A 16,459-nucleotide genomic window follows, 5' to 3' on the forward strand; every position below is an offset into this window, starting at 1 on the left:
TTTTCTCTAAATCTGGCTCTTATAGCACATGATCAGCAGGAATCAATGCAATCTATTGTTTCTGTAGCTGATTTACACAATTTGGGTGATTATATCTTTTCTTTATTTCAGGCTTACTAAAAATTTAGAAGCAAAAGAAATTAACACTTTTTTTCTGAATTATCCAGTACACACAGATTTGTTTACCAGACAAATGGGAACTGTCAAATGCTCTGGTTTTACAGCAACTGACTGGTGTTTTATTAATTGTTAAAGACCATCAGTCTGAGACCATTAGTGGCAGACAAGATCAACATCCTATGACTTTGGTGTTATACTCACTAACTTCAAACTTCAAATTAAAATGATGTATACATGTCCCTTTTCAGATTAGTACTGTAAGAACTCCTTCTGCTTATTTTTCACAGAAATCTGAACTCAATCTACTTATATTTTATGACATACCCTCCATTTACATGTGGCCAAGGCCTCTCTCTTCCTTCATCACTGATAATGTCACCCTCCATGGAACTCGTCTGAAAATAAACAAAACTTTTTAAAAAAGTGACAATTATAAAATATCTCCATACCATTTATGACTTATTTTCTAAATCAGTTATCAGCAATATTAGACTGAAGAGATAAGAGGATTTTTTGTTTATCTACAGGAAACCAAGCCAGGCTCCCACATAACAGTTTGTTTATCTACAGGAAACCAAGCCGGGCTCCCACATAACAGTTTGTTTATCTACAGGAAACCAAGCCAGGCTCCCACATAACAGTTTGTTTATCTACAGGAAACCAAGCCGGGCTCCCACATAACAGTTTGTTTATCTACAGGAAACCAAGCCAGGCTCCCACATAACAGTTTGGTAATTGCAAAAACCAGGGGCAAATATCAAAATTTAGCTTATGCTTAAAAAAGTCTACAGATTTATGGTAAACATCCTGATACAGAGCAGATAAACCATTGTGGCAGATAAGTCTTCAGTGTTTTTATTTTGTTTGGTCTTACAAAACTTATCTACAGTTCTTAAGTTGTTAGGAACAGAAATTTCATGGGTTTTCTGAAACATTCATATATTTTTAAGGTTTTGTATAAATCAGAAGACAGAAACCTGACAATAACAAACTAAATGGCTTTCTTAAAGCACTAAAAAAAAATCCTTCTTGGTCAGTAACTGACAAATGAGTACCTTCACATCATTTGAGGCTGAGCTGAATTTTTGAAGAATTGGGAAAAAAGTATCCTGAATCTAATATACCAGAAATTTTCTTCATGGCAATTATTGCGTGTATAAGTAGAATAAGTTTGTTCTCAAGTGGAGATGTATTTATATTACTGTGGTAATGCGCTTTAATGTTTTTTCCCAGATTATATTAAATATCCAATGTATTCATAACACATAAAAGCATCATATGGTAGTTATAATTAAAATGTCTGGGGACTTATCATGTCTCCTGTCACTCCAAAGAATCATATCAATATCATTTCTATAACAGTATTTGTAACTATGGTCACATCTTTTAAGAACGTCTGATTTCAAGACAATAACATCAAGACATAACTTAACAATAAGTTGAACCTTGAAGAATTTGTTATCTTTTTTATGTATGATTCTTCCTTTCATTTAAAATACAAAAGAACCAAAAGACCCATAAGACCACAAATATATCTTAATAGGAAATAACGGAAAATACTGATTTCTATGGAAATTTTCAAATTCAAATGTCAAAAGTCTCTTACTTAAAACAGGAAAACACTTGCAAATGTCATGACAACAAATGATATCAATGGCAAAGACTGCTTGACCTTCTTGTCAAATGTAAACACATGTTAAAGAAAACAGGTTTATGACTTCACACCTTCCACATCTACTTCTACCAGATATCATGACCACTATCAACAAACTGATTATCTTGCCAAGAATTTTAAGGGTGCATAAACACCCCTTCCAAATTGTAGGAGAAATTCCAAGAAAATAAATATGATGTTCAAGGAAAAACTTCAATAAAGAAAATGACAACAAAAAATATATTTTTATGTATTAGTGTTCAAATATCAGGTGTCAATATCAACCTGAAAATGCATGAAATAATTGCAACTGGAGATCAACCAACAATTTATTAATCACTAATGTGTCAATATCAAATAATGGTAATTGAAAAGATTAGAATTCCAGCCTTACCTGACCACCCATATTGCATTGACTACATGTAAGTAAATCTTATATTCCAGAAAGACTATAAACATGATTAAGAAAGATACAAAAGCCTCAGGACAAAATGATCAACTTAAAGTTCCAGATGTGTTATACATACAGTTTAACACAGAATCAGAAGTCTAAAAACAGAAGGCTCTGTTAGGAAATGTGAGAGTCTCCTTTAATGGAGAATTTCATCAAAAATTTAAATAACATTTGAAAACAAACAGCTTTCTTGGTTTCATATGTCATTATGCAAGAATGGTGTATCTTATTATAATTTCAGGACAATAAAATACAGGAATTATAGAACCTTAGTGAGCGCACTCACATACCCCACGTTCCCACATTTTCATTGGAGAAATGAAATAAGTGTAAGAAAAAAAAATTGTATAAGAAAAAAACAATTAAATCATGATTTCCTGTCAATATGCACATCTACATAGTATGTCCTTATTATCTACAAAGTTTCATGAAATTCTGTTGTGTGGTTTCAGAGGAGTTGCGATGACAAACTGTTGCAAATATATTCAAAGGAGCGTAACTCCTAGAAAAAAAATTTAAATGTAATTTCCTGTCGATATGCACATCTACATAGTATGTCCTTACTTCGTTGCATGGGGTATAATAATAGTGACCTTACAACTCCAGACATTTCTATAAATAAACTTCACCTTTTATTCATGGTAGATGGAAAAACATTATCATATAATGCATTACTCAATAAGTCAATGAAGCATGAAAATAAGGTCAAAACAAGAAGATTTTTCCAAGCTACAATAATTTCTGAAACTAGCCTAAGGAGGGTTGACATGTATGGCTTACGGGTTACTTAGCTTTATATCAAATTAATAATCTTAACCACTTAAAGACCCTCAACCATACATGAATGCAAAACCTTACTGGTTATACACCAGAAACTTCAATGATTTTCTATTTTTCAAAATCATTCCAAATTAAACAGACCATTTACTGACATATGCAAGACAGGAAATCCTGACAATAACCCATCTCTGTACAAAACAGGAAGCTTTATACAATCAAGCAATGCTACAGTATTATTAATATACTTATGGCTAACAAGGTGAGCAGAATATTATGTCACTTTAACAGAAAAAAGCTTCAATTCAAATGAAGAGCATTACTGACTCTGAGTATGGATCTACGAATTAACAAATTGATTATGCAATTGCAGTTAATGCTGGTTTAAAAATAAGGAAATGGGATTAAGTTGCCAATGTAGGACAACATACAATATAAAGACCAAAAAGACTACGATGTTTATAACTAATGGCCACTTAAACAGCACCTCTTTCAACAGAGAGCATGGCCATGATAAACAAAATGTGATACCAATCAAATGAATAACTAAAGGACTGATTTAAGTTAAATAAGATTTTACTTCTTCTAGCTTTTATAAATTAGATCTTTCTTAAACACAAACAAGAATGTGTCCCAAGTACACAGATGCCCCACTCGCACTATCATTTTCTATGTTCAGTGGACCGTGAAATTGGGTTAAAACTCTAATTTGACATTAAAATTAGAAAGATCATATCATAGGGAACATGTGTACTAAGTTTCAAATTGATTGGACTTCAACTTCATCAAAAACTACCTTGACCAAAAACTTTAACCTGAAGCGGGACGAACGGACGGACGAAGGAACAAACAGACCCACAAACCAAAAAACATATTGCCCCTCTACTATCATAGGTGGGGCATAAAAAGATTTGACAGTTAAACCATTATTTTCATATAAATACAATTTCTACGGAAAAAAAGTGTAGATTAATACATTTTTTGTGTATACTAAATTTTGTGGATATTTCATTTCCTGGTTTTGTCAAAGTCTGCATGTATACAAGCCTTTAGAATATATTTACTTCGTTTCAACATAAATTTATGGTTTACATAATACCTACAAATTCCTAATAATAGGTATCCCACTAATAATATTAAATCTACAGTAACATTTCCTTTATCCTCAAAGAAAGCGAAAAGGTTCGAACTTGTCTTACCATTATGTTGTGTGATTCCAGTAAATTAATTTACCCTGTTACAGTGTAATCCTTGCGGGTAACAAGATTGAATCATATCAAAACAAAAGATTCAGATTACCTTAATAAAGCAACAATTTCAGACTTGAGGGGAAAATAAACATTTAACACAGCTAAATAAAATGCTTAGATTTGAAGGAAACTATTTATTTCATTTCGATAATTAAACAGCCATCAAATGATTTAGATAACGTTACAAAAGAATTAAGTCCATATTCCAAACCATGAAGCTCTTCATTGACTCATTCCAAAAGCAGACAACATTAACCAAAGTATAAACCCTGAATAAATCCCACTATTACCATCATTAGCAAATTAATTTATAGAATTTAAAAACAAAGTCACATACTAATATTTTGACCTTCCTATAATTTTTTATCCAATTGTGGTGCAATTTCCCAGTGGAAATGTGTCCTCTAGTCCAGCAATTTAAAGCTGATTACAAGACCAGTTTCCTATTGGAATTGTGTCCACTACTCAAGTAATTTTCAGTTGACTACTACCGTCACAATTTAGTTTGACCAGTAATTTCTAAGTAGAAATGTGTCCACTACTCCAGAAATTTACAGTTGGCTACTACCGTCACAATTTAGTCTGACCAGTAATTTCTAAGTAGAAATGTGTCCACTAGACCAGTAATTTCCAATAGGAATAATGTTAACTAGTCCAGTAATTTCCTATTGGAAATGTGTCCACTAGTTCAGTTATTCCCAAGAAAAGTGTCCAGTAATGTCCAAGTAGAAATGAATCTAGCAGACTACATTATACAAGTAGCTATATTAATGTTTAAAGGAGTTAAGTTAGATGAACAAATATCCATTGTACATGGATAAAATAATCTTTTCATCTTTGCTGTCATCACTAACTGAAACCACCATTACTCCACATACAAACATGATACACAGCCCTACCCTTCTGTTTAATCAGCAACAACCCATTATGATTATGTATGTACTAATTGGACTGATTAAGCCTTATAATTTTACTTTCTGGAATTCTAGCTATTTGGCAAATTATGAAGTTATGGACAATTTCAAAGGTTTTACATGATAATTGTCAATCTATTTGCATAATAAAAGCCAATGTACTTATAGCCAAATATATAAATTACTTATAGGAAAGCAAGAACCTTAAGAAACGCAATACTGAACTGAATGGTGTTTTTTTTTTTAGAACAATATACTGAACATACAAATCACATGTGTTTGAAACTGTGTTTTCTTGCTGTAAAAATGCAGCAACAACAAAACATTTAAAATATCACTTTCCCCAATTAGTTGTTTTCACTGTCAAAGCTTATATCATAAAATTCCAATGAATTTTCTGTCAAACAATAAATCTCAATTATGAAATTCTTTAATTTTATCAATTATTGCTACTAAATTTAAAACAAATTTGAAAAACATAATTTTTTATCAAACTAAACAAAAAAACTTTTAAACTTAATCTAATGAAAAATTTTAACAGTATGAAATTCTAATCACTTCGTTCAATGTTGTCATTGAGCATAAAGTGCAGTACATTTACATTTATATGATCAAACAGAAAGTTGTTGTGTAATCCAATACATAACAATATCCACCTTAAGTTACGCACCAGAATTACTTTTTTTTTTACAATGAATTGATAGAATCATCATCTTTATTTTTTCCAATTCAGCTATCATTCCTTTCCAAATTTTTTTTGAAAATGACTTACAACAAGAATGTGTCCTCAGTACAAGAATGCCCCACTCGCACTATCATTTTCTATGTTCAGTGGACCGTGAAATTGGGATAAAATCTCTAATTTGGCATTAAAATTAGAAAGATCATATCATAGGGAACATGTGTACCAAGTTTGAAGTCGATTGGACTTCAACTTCATCAAAAACTACCTCGACCAAAAACTTTAACCTGAAGCGGGACAGACGGACGAACGAACGAACGAACGGACGAACAAACGGACGCACAGACCAGAAAACATAATGCCCCTCTACTATCGTAGGTGGGGCATAAAAAGATAATAGAAATGTTAAATGTGCCAAAGTCTGTCAAACAGGTAACAAATTGACAAAAAGCTTAAAACAGTCCATGGTTGCCAATAGTTCCTCAACACAGCAAGAAATACCTGGTAACCAAAAATTTGCAAGGGCAATAACTCTCACTTACGCTTTAATTTTTTATTCATATCAATTCCTAAACACAATTTTGAGTTAAAAAAACTTCATGTCCAAAATTAACAATTGTCACCAAAATTCATTTTTATAATTGTTAGTGTCAATATAAAATAAGGAGATCTGGTATACAAGTATTGCCTGCAGTCTGAAAAGAAAACCCAAATTCTATTTATACTTAGCAAAAAATATATAAGAAGATGTGGTATGAGTGCCAATGAGACAAGTCTCACATTCAAGTCACAATTTGTAAAAGTAAACCAGTTTAGGTCACAGTATGGTCTTCAACACAGAGCCTGGGTTCAAACTGAACAGCAAGCTTTAAAGGGTCCCAAAAATTGACATATGTAAAACCTTCAAACGGGAAAACCAACTGTCTAATCTATATATAATATGAGAAACAAGAAACACTTAGGAACCACATCAACAAACGACAACTTCTGAACATTATCATATACCAATTTGACAAATGAATATAAATGAGTATTTGATATATATATATGGTCTAGTTTGTGCTTCACTGCTGTAAGGCTGATGAAATGGCTAAAATGACTAAAACATTTTTGTTATATGAATTGATTTCCATTTATAATTCATAAGTAGAATGAAATGACAGTGTTTGCTGCAAATGGATTTTCTATATTATGGTTTAAATACAAGTAAAACCTCTTTTTTAATTTTAAACTTTGATTATCTATGCCAATTTAAACAATAGATACTAAAATAAAACCTAATAGTCAAACAATAATGTTTACATAACCACAAAACAAATTTATCTAAGTATAAATATATACATGTAATAGATTCTTTCTTAAAACACTATGATACAGTTTTCTTGAATGGACTGTCAAGGATTAAGGTTACCTAAACATCCTTATAAAAAGAGGGGCATGATACCAGTGGGACATTCAAACTCAAAGACTGAAAATAAACTGACAATGCAATGGCTAAATAATATTACCCAAAACAACATAGAAAACAAAAGACTAAGCAACACAAACCCCACCAAAACTGGGGGTGATCTCAAGTGCCCCAGAAGGGAAACAAATCCTGCTCCACATTTAGGTTGGGTAAGATTTAAGTTGCTTTGTTAACATCGCGGTTATCTTGTTACAGTGAGGAACATTAAGCACCTGGGATCACAATAAGGCAGCAAGACCAAGAAGAATCATCACAGCTAAAGTTTAATAACTTTCAATCATTAAATAGAGTTGAAATATGTTTAGGCGTTTTGAAATTGTCACCAGTAAAACATTACAAAATTTGTAACTCATTCTTTGTGTCCACAATATATAACAGAATGAAACAATCTAGAAGACTGTGTATCAGCAAAAAGGTGTAGAGAGATTAAAGCTTTCTCTGATAAAAATTCAATAAATCAACTGCACCTTCAACCTGTTGTTAAACGTTTGCGTTTGCAGTGACAGCATAGACAAACTCACATTCCCTACACACCTCAATGTTATCTTGAAAAACTTTTAGTGACCTGATAGCAAAGACACTGCTTTCTGTTTGCTTTCAGCTGTCACTTTTTTAACATGATTTTTGATAGTTATAATTTATCTTACACAAAGCTTATTTAGGTATAGCATGTATACTGACCATGACCTTTATTAGTAGCAACCTCAAAATCTTTCTCAAAATATATGTGACATATATAATATATTCAATTAATGTGTAGTATTTGATTAAATATCAGGAAACCACTTTTCTTCAGGTTGCAGTCTTGTAATTGACTGCTCCATAGGCTTACATGCAAAACAGCTGATCTTTGAAAATAAAAAAATAAAAAATGCTACATAGAAAAAAAATTTCATGTTCATATCATGTATGTACTAATGTGAAATTGTGATTTAATCGAAAAAAAAAAGTGGGTCATGCCACGAAGAATAAAAAGTTATGTAATCCTGAAGTCAAAACATTTTTTTCTACTTTCTGTTTGCTGTTTTTACTAGGCCGCACCACTTCCAGTAAACATGATATCCTTCCACTTTCCTGGATTGATATCTCCCAAAAGATGCAAGAATTTTTTATAGTTTATATATATATGTTTCAATTCAGCATAAACCTAAATTCAAACAAAAAAAATGATTTCAGAAAAAAAATCAGAAAAAAATGCACTATTTTGTTTCCCTCCATGTTTTGACATGCACCGGAAACTGGAGTTGTAATATAAGACTGGTACCTTCACAATTTGGGGTCTATGTTAAATAACAATGATCTAGACCTTGGAGGAAGTTACTTCAGAATCAAAAGGTCATATCTCTTATATGTGACCATATAGTATAGTATCAGATTACTTATTAGTTATTTCATATTATTCTATAATAACAGTAGACCTCATACATTGTCCTTGTTTAAAACAGGAATTGGAAACATACAACATGGTCTTACCCCTGATGCACCTTAGTGCAATGATTATTGTAAAATAATATGAAACAAGAATGTGCCCATAGTACAGGGATGCCGCACTCACACTATCATTTTCTATGTTCAGTGGACCATGCAATTGGAGTCAAAACTGAAATATGCATTCAAATTAGAAAGATCATATCATAGGAAACATATGTACAAAGTTTCAAGTTGATTGGACATTAACTTCATCAAAAACTACCTTGACCAAATTTTTAACTAGAAGTGGGACAGACAGACAGATGAATAAACAGATGGACAAATGAACAGACACACAGACTGAAAAACATAGTGCCCCTTAGTGGGGCATAAAATTCAGAACATAAAATTACAAATATGAGTCTACTTTTGGTTTTTAAGAAAAATATTATGTGAAAATATGCAATTTCGTACTTACATAATCAGACAAACTAAATATCGAAATTGTGGTCCTCAAGAAGCTTACTGCTACCTTATCAATAACTAATTAACATAAAACTTCAACTACCTGTGATTTTAAATATTCATCACTATTTTCCTCTTCAATCAGCGATGCGTCTGATACTTCTATATCACATTCCTCCTGAAGTTCAGGAAAATCCTCATCCTCCCCAAATAAAAAACGTAATCCAAAGTCATTGTCTTTATCGACTTCTTGTGCCTCAGTGTCTGAAAGAGCCTCCTGTGCCTCAGATTCTGAAAGAGCTTCCTGTGCCTCAGCCTCTGAGAGAGCTAGCTCTTGCTGTTCACGGAGAGATAATTCGGTTGTCCACAAAGGTTTAACATAAGCAGAGGAGGTATCAGAATCCCATCTCTCGTTTTCTTTGCTATCGGAGACAAGCTCCTCAATTACTTCATCACTAGGTTCTTCACAGTAATTACTGACACTTGTCAGGAACGACAATTTACTGAAGAATTTTCCCATTTTGTCAAAATCAAATGGTGTCCTATTCAAATCCGATAACTGTTCTGTCACTATTAATTTCAAGTGACATTTGTCCACTAAATATTTCCGGCAAATGTTCAAGACATCGTTTGTTATAGTTGTCAGTGTCCATATCAGATTCTTTTTTCTACCCCGTCATTTCAAATTGATTCTGTACGCCTATATATATATTGTCAATGATGAAATAATATATCTGAATTCTGTAGATGATTGAGTGACTGACTTTTCATATAAGACCAATTAAATATGTCAGAATTAAAGACTTCTATATATGATGGAGAGTTGTGTTAATTTTATGCAATGGTTTATAACATCAGGGACATTGATTATATATATTTTGTAGTTATAACAGTGGTATAATTACTATGTAATTTTCTCTTCAACTTGTCTATAGTTTATTGTATATACCACCAATACACGCACGTTGCAGATTATCCAAATATCTGTTATTGACATTTTAACAGGCTTTTAATCCTAATTGGAATTTATTTTAGAAGTATTGGAAAAACTAATTAAAATCTATTCTTTTAAATTTATAATGATTAAACAATAAAAAAGATAATACAAAATGTTCTCTAATCTTCATCATTGTATCATATCCAGTATCTTTTTCAACAGGCTATTCAATAAAGTCAAGATTGAAACAGATTTTCATATCCTTTTAATTTCCTAATACAATGTAGATGCATGCTTAAGAAACTACTTTGGTAACTTTGTGATTTGGCTCTAATTGTTAGTTGTCTTATTGAACTCACTATTTCAATACACAACTTATCCTTCAAAATGAACTTTTATATCATATTTGTATTCTTTTTATTACTGGTATATTTTTTTTTTTACAAAAATCAGGCTTTTAGTTTTCTATTTTAATTTGTTTTACATTTGTCATATTGGGACTTTTTATATTGGACCATCTTGTATGGGTTTTCTCATTGTCGAAGGTCTTATGGTTACCATAACTCGTAATTTTCATCTAAAATCCTTATAAGATATACAAATATCTGATATAACAATAGGCCCTGTCTTATTTTTTAATCAAGTTGATATTTCTGTAAGATGTCACAGACAGAAAATTATTTCTTATGCAGAATCTTGAAATAAATTGGAAAATTAATGACAAGGCACAGATGATTTTACATTTACTGGATAGAATTATCTAGAAATAATTTGGCATTTTATAGAACATAATTTTTTAGATGCTTCAATATGTTATTTTTGCAATTAGAGTTTTAACATGAAACACTTCTGTTAAAATAACTATAAATAGAAAATTAAATGTCATTTATCAAGTAGATCTAAATATGTTGTTTTTTAAGAAGGTAGACCTAATGTTTCCAAGAAAAGAGATTTGGATATGTAAGGATATTTTTTATGTTATTATTATAGTTAAAAGGAGATATGCAGTAAATATCAGTATCAACCAGATGACCAAGAAAAATATAACATCAGAAGATTGATTTAAAAAAAAATAAAACATTAGCTAAATTTAATTTGTAGTATCTTATATCATTATACAATTTATTTATATAAACATGAAAAAATGTTAAAGGTTATTATGGACATTAGAAGATTTTGATAGCACAATCTTATAGAAGAAACATCTGTGTATGAAAAACAGGATATAAGCGAATTTGGAAATAAAAGTTCTATCATTTCTAATTATAGCCTTGCCCCATAACCCCACTTTAAAGGCAATTTACTTCACCTCTACATAAGCAAAAGAAAAAGAAAATATTATTATAACAATGGACATATAAAAAGAACAATAATGCCTTCAACTAAAGAACCGTTGATGACTTTTTATTTTGCTAACAAAATAGAATACTATTAGTACTATTATGAATTTATCTCTTACACACGGGAAATCAAATTGCTGTATAATTTCCTGCTAAAGAGAGTTTGATTCCTGTAGGAAATAATGTCTTTATCCTTTATTTGATTTGGAATATTCTGTTTATAGGTGAACTGTATTGTAAGGATATTTTTAATACTCCAAAACTATCAGTCTTTAAGGTTATTATTTTCCCATGTTATTATGCTTGATAAGAATTTCATGACAATTTGACCTAAAGTTCTGTGATCTGGTTGACCAATTTAAGTTTGCAAAACAATTATATTTTTTTCTTCAACTTCACATTAATTCATGTTGTGATGCTTTAAAATTTATGGGGAATTAGGTTGATACTAAAACATTATGGGGGAAGGTTTTTAGTTCAAACAATGACTTACAAACTGGTGTAAACAAACACACTCAAAGTAATAAATGAGAGGAAGCTGGAGTAGCTGGAGAAAAACTGACCTTTGGCAGGATGAGAAGCAGGAAGATTAGTGGTAGATCCCTAGCAATGGTAGTTTTTATGGCTTTTATATAAATAATTGCAGGTATCACAGACAGACTGACAGAACCTGAATAAGCTTAATTACTTGAAATGATTTTTGTCTGCTCATTTTATCTGGATTAAAATTTGTTTATCAACAACCCCCAAAAAATTGTTTATCAGTGAGTGTCATAACCACAAATCAAATTTGCAATGACAATAACTAATATTTTTGGATCAAATTAGACTTAAATTCTTATTAAAACACATCTTAATCATTAGTTTGACAATGTTTGATAAACTTATACATGTTATAGCATACTCATAAAATTAACACAACTCTCCTTAAACTTTAATATAAAACCTGTTTTGTACTTTCTTACAGTTAAAACTCTGACTGAAATGACAAAATCTTATACTCATCAAACTTTGACAATCCAAGATGTACTTTATACACATAAGATATTCCACACAAAAATCCACTGTGAATTTATCCCTCAAAAGTCCAAATAAGAAATCTGTTGAAACAGCCAAGTCATCTATTTGAACATATATCAGTACAACGATATTGATCTCTACATGTATGAATCATGAGCAACAGGTGGCACCACTCAATAGGGAAAAAATTAGTAATAATAATCTTTATATCAAGGTCTATTTCCCATTGAGACTGGTTGTCATTCTTATTTTCAAAATGTCAATTGTGCAATATCCATTTGTAAATATCAGAGAAATCCAGAATATCAACTGAAGGATATGTGAGGGATAATTTTAGAAGCAACTTGGAAGAATTTAAATGAACACAAATCAACAGACCATATTGAACTGTTCATCAACAGAAAAAACATATTGCATTTCATGGACCCATCCTAGTCTTTTGGTCTGTGGTTGATAACTGTCTCATTGGCAATAATATTACATCTCCTAATGTACAAATTCCACTGTCTACCATAATTGGTTTTGTTTAAATGTTAGAAGCTGAAATCTTGCTCTTGGCTCTTTCCTTTAAATTGTTCTAAATTTTGTTATCATGGGACATATTATGGCTTCCTTAATGATACAACTTTTGCTCATAGTAATAGGCCATACAGTGACACATAGCTGTTTTAATCTTAGCGCTTTGGTTTTTGGTTGTTAGTTGTCTTACTTGCAATTATACAACATCTCCTTATTTTTATACTAATTCTCTTGAGCTTTCTGGGAAACTAGCTGCAGTTTCTTTGCATGACTATGTTGTGTCTATTTACATGATATAGGTTTTTCCAGTAAAACTCCCCAATTATCTGACTTTGTCAAGTGCTGATTTCTAGATCATGTTGATATTAAATGATTATAATAGCTATTCTTATTCTGTTTTTCAGGAAATATGCATTAAATCAACACATTTCTCTCTTGATTTTTATTTACAAACATTAAATTTGAAATACTGCTAGCAACTCCCATATTTAATGAAATGAGAACATTGAGTTCAAACTTTGAATGCCTGTTAATCAAAGGAATATTTATCTTAATTACATCACAACAAAGAGAATTATAAAGGTCTATTTCCCTACTGATCTTATTCATTCATTTCAGGAATAACCATGTTTTTTATGATCTATTATCTAATATTGAAAGCAGCTTATTAACAATAATAATTCAAATTCATTATAGATAATTATCCAAATTATTCTTTTCTGGCAATAATGAACAATTTCATGGCAATAATCTTAAATGGACCATGTTAGAGCTTGTCACTGTTTGTGTTCCATTTGATAACTGGTTATAGTGTCCATAGCTTATTCCTGGTTTTAGTGTCCATAGCTTATTCCTGGTTTTAAGTGGCCATGTGATGATTGTTCCTGGTTTGTTTTCCTTTGGACAACTAGTTCTAGTCTCCTTAACTTATTCCTGGTTTTATGTGGCCATGGGATGATTATTCCTGCTTTTTAGTCTTCAATTGGACAACTGGTTCTAGTCTACTTGGCTTTTCCTGGTTTGATGTGGCCCTGGGATGAGTATTCCTGGTTTCTTGTTTTCTTTTGTACAACTGGTTTTAATGTCCTTAGTTATCAGGACATTTGATAATTGTTCCAACACTGTAGTCACTTCTCTATACTTACCAACTACCTGTATATAGTTTATACATGTATCTCTTGTCTTTGTATCTCTTCATACTGTTTATATCTATACATGTACATGTAGTACCTTAGTTGTATTTTTCATAAAACTTTACAGACTTTCATACATTATTTTTATTGCAAGGTTCAAAACAATTTTTTAATTTAGTCTCTTACAGAAAACCAAGTCCAGAGAGCCTTTATTTATTTTACAAAAGATAACTCTTTAAGTCCTTCCATATAAAGGCTTAAGAATTGACAATCAAAATTCCAACAAAAAAATACAGCAACATATCTTTAGGACAAATTCATTCCTGAGAAGCAAGCTGAGCTTTATTTGTAGTTATTTCTAACAATGTAGACTACCTGTGTATTACTGTAACATGAATTCAAACATTTTAGACAGAGAAAAAAATGTGCTAAAGAGATCTATATCACTGGAGCCATCAGATGAACCTATCAATAAAGAAGGCATCCCACAGTCTGCCAATGACTTCCAAGGTTGTACAGACCAATAAACACTGCTTACAAAGAGTCCTAACACAAAATTCTAAATCCTTCCCACCGAATTTGGAGGTGATCAAAATAATTTCAATGAAAAAGGATGGAATCTAATTGTGTGTTAATAGATTTCCTGTTGACTCTGAAGGTAAACAAATGACAAAACACAGTTTGGTGGTGAGAAATCAATCACGCTAATAACATCCCGTATTATTTCTTATTTTCGATGACTTGAGATTGACTTTGTGACACTGACGTGTGATGAGCTACTGAGGACACTCGAGGTTAAAATGGTTATTATAAATCTTCTGTTATCTAAAATCTGACATTTTTTGTAATCTTAGGAAAACTGCAAAGCGTTAGATTTGCTTAATCCAATAGTTAATAAATCAAATTTAACCAACCCAGACTTATACTCTTATTCTAATAAAGTAATTGTTGTCAATTTATAGTCAGAATGAAACATGGTGAATAAGGGAGAAAATTTTGGTTTGGATGTTTGACCAAATATATTGAATATAGCTTATTAAGAACATGTATAGTGAAAAGCTAATATCATGACACAATCTTACAACCATGATTTGAGACTGTGATTATAATAACATACTGTGCACATTGAATGAAGTCAAATCATAAATCTTATTATATGAAGGATACAATATTTCAACTGGATTCATATAAACTAGAAAGAATCATTCTCAAAATATCAATCTTCATAATTAACAACAAAACTGCTTTAAAACATGAAAGTGAAACTTTGGAACCATTTAAAATATGCTGCACTTCAAAGCTACTTTCAAAATATAAAACACATGTTTGTAAACACAACTTTTTAATTGTAAAACTTAATGGACCTCTAATAATTTGAACATCAGAATCGCTTATAATTTATATTTTTAAATTTGGACACTGAAGTTGAGACTCTATATTAAAATATAACGGTCTTTTTTTAATCCCACATACATGTACTTCACAAATCTTTAACTAAAGTGCAAAAGTACATCATATGAATATAATTCCCAATGTCAATGGCAAATCAGTTTGTTTTAACATTTCACATTTGCTAGAGAAACAACCATATGACATATAGTCCATTGGTTGCAGAATAGGCATAAACTGAGATGCCTCTAACATGTATAACAAAGTTACATGTATATAACTTTAATATATAAAGTAATTAATTTTAGATTACAACTGCAGATGTCACAATAGATAGAACAACCATACATCAATACTGTAACAACATCTGCTAACTTATAATACATTCTATAAAGTGATGATCAAATGAATTCAGGTAGTGATGAATTCAATGTCTGAAAAAAAATCAAAGAGCTTGGTAGCTCTAGAGGAAAGTTTCATTAAATTTCAGTAGTTTTGTCAAAAAAGATATTTAACTCCACATCTGTTTCTCTTTAACAAAAGAGATTTGTCATGTATATCTGAATGATCCCTTGTAAACATTCTGTATTTTGAAATATGAACAAGAGCACATATCTTAAAGTCTTGCCTGATTTACTGTTCATTGTTGAATTAATGTTGAAAGTCTCTAAGATAAAGGTTTACTACATGCATCTGTAAAAGTTTTTAGTTGATGTCATCTCAGCTTCATTAAAAATTACATGTACCAATTTTAATATGATACTAGAAAGACAGTCAGATTGACACTCAGACTAGAAAATATAAGGCCATCTACTATCATATGCTGATGAGACTATGAAAAACAAACCAATTTGAATTTTTAGACATTGTGAGTACAAGTCATTGAAAATAATTAAGGTGAATGTCAGAAATTGTTTATCATATACA

The 16,459-nt window shown here is 31.0% G+C and overlaps 1 protein-coding gene across 24 annotated transcripts in view; it reads right to left on the minus strand.

Moving 5' to 3' along the window:
• Positions 1-16,459, minus strand: part of LOC143071632 (protein unc-13 homolog B-like) — a 163,564-nt gene that overhangs the window by 61,387 nt on the left and 85,718 nt on the right. For 21 of the 24 annotated variants that reach the window (XM_076246053.1, XM_076246061.1, XM_076246059.1 and 18 more), the window contains one exon: positions 445-515. In XM_076246053.1, the coding sequence (XP_076102168.1) occupies positions 445-515 (71 nt within the window). Of the gene's footprint in view, positions 1-444; positions 516-9,297; positions 10,257-12,436; positions 12,582-16,459 lie in introns of those variants that run through there. The other 3 variants (XM_076246072.1, XM_076246070.1, XM_076246071.1) reach the window with 2 other exon arrangements.

Source organism: Mytilus galloprovincialis, chromosome 4 (genome assembly GCF_965363235.1).
Source record: "Mytilus galloprovincialis chromosome 4, xbMytGall1.hap1.1, whole genome shotgun sequence".
Lineage (NCBI taxonomy): Eukaryota > Metazoa > Mollusca > Bivalvia > Mytilida > Mytilidae > Mytilus > Mytilus galloprovincialis.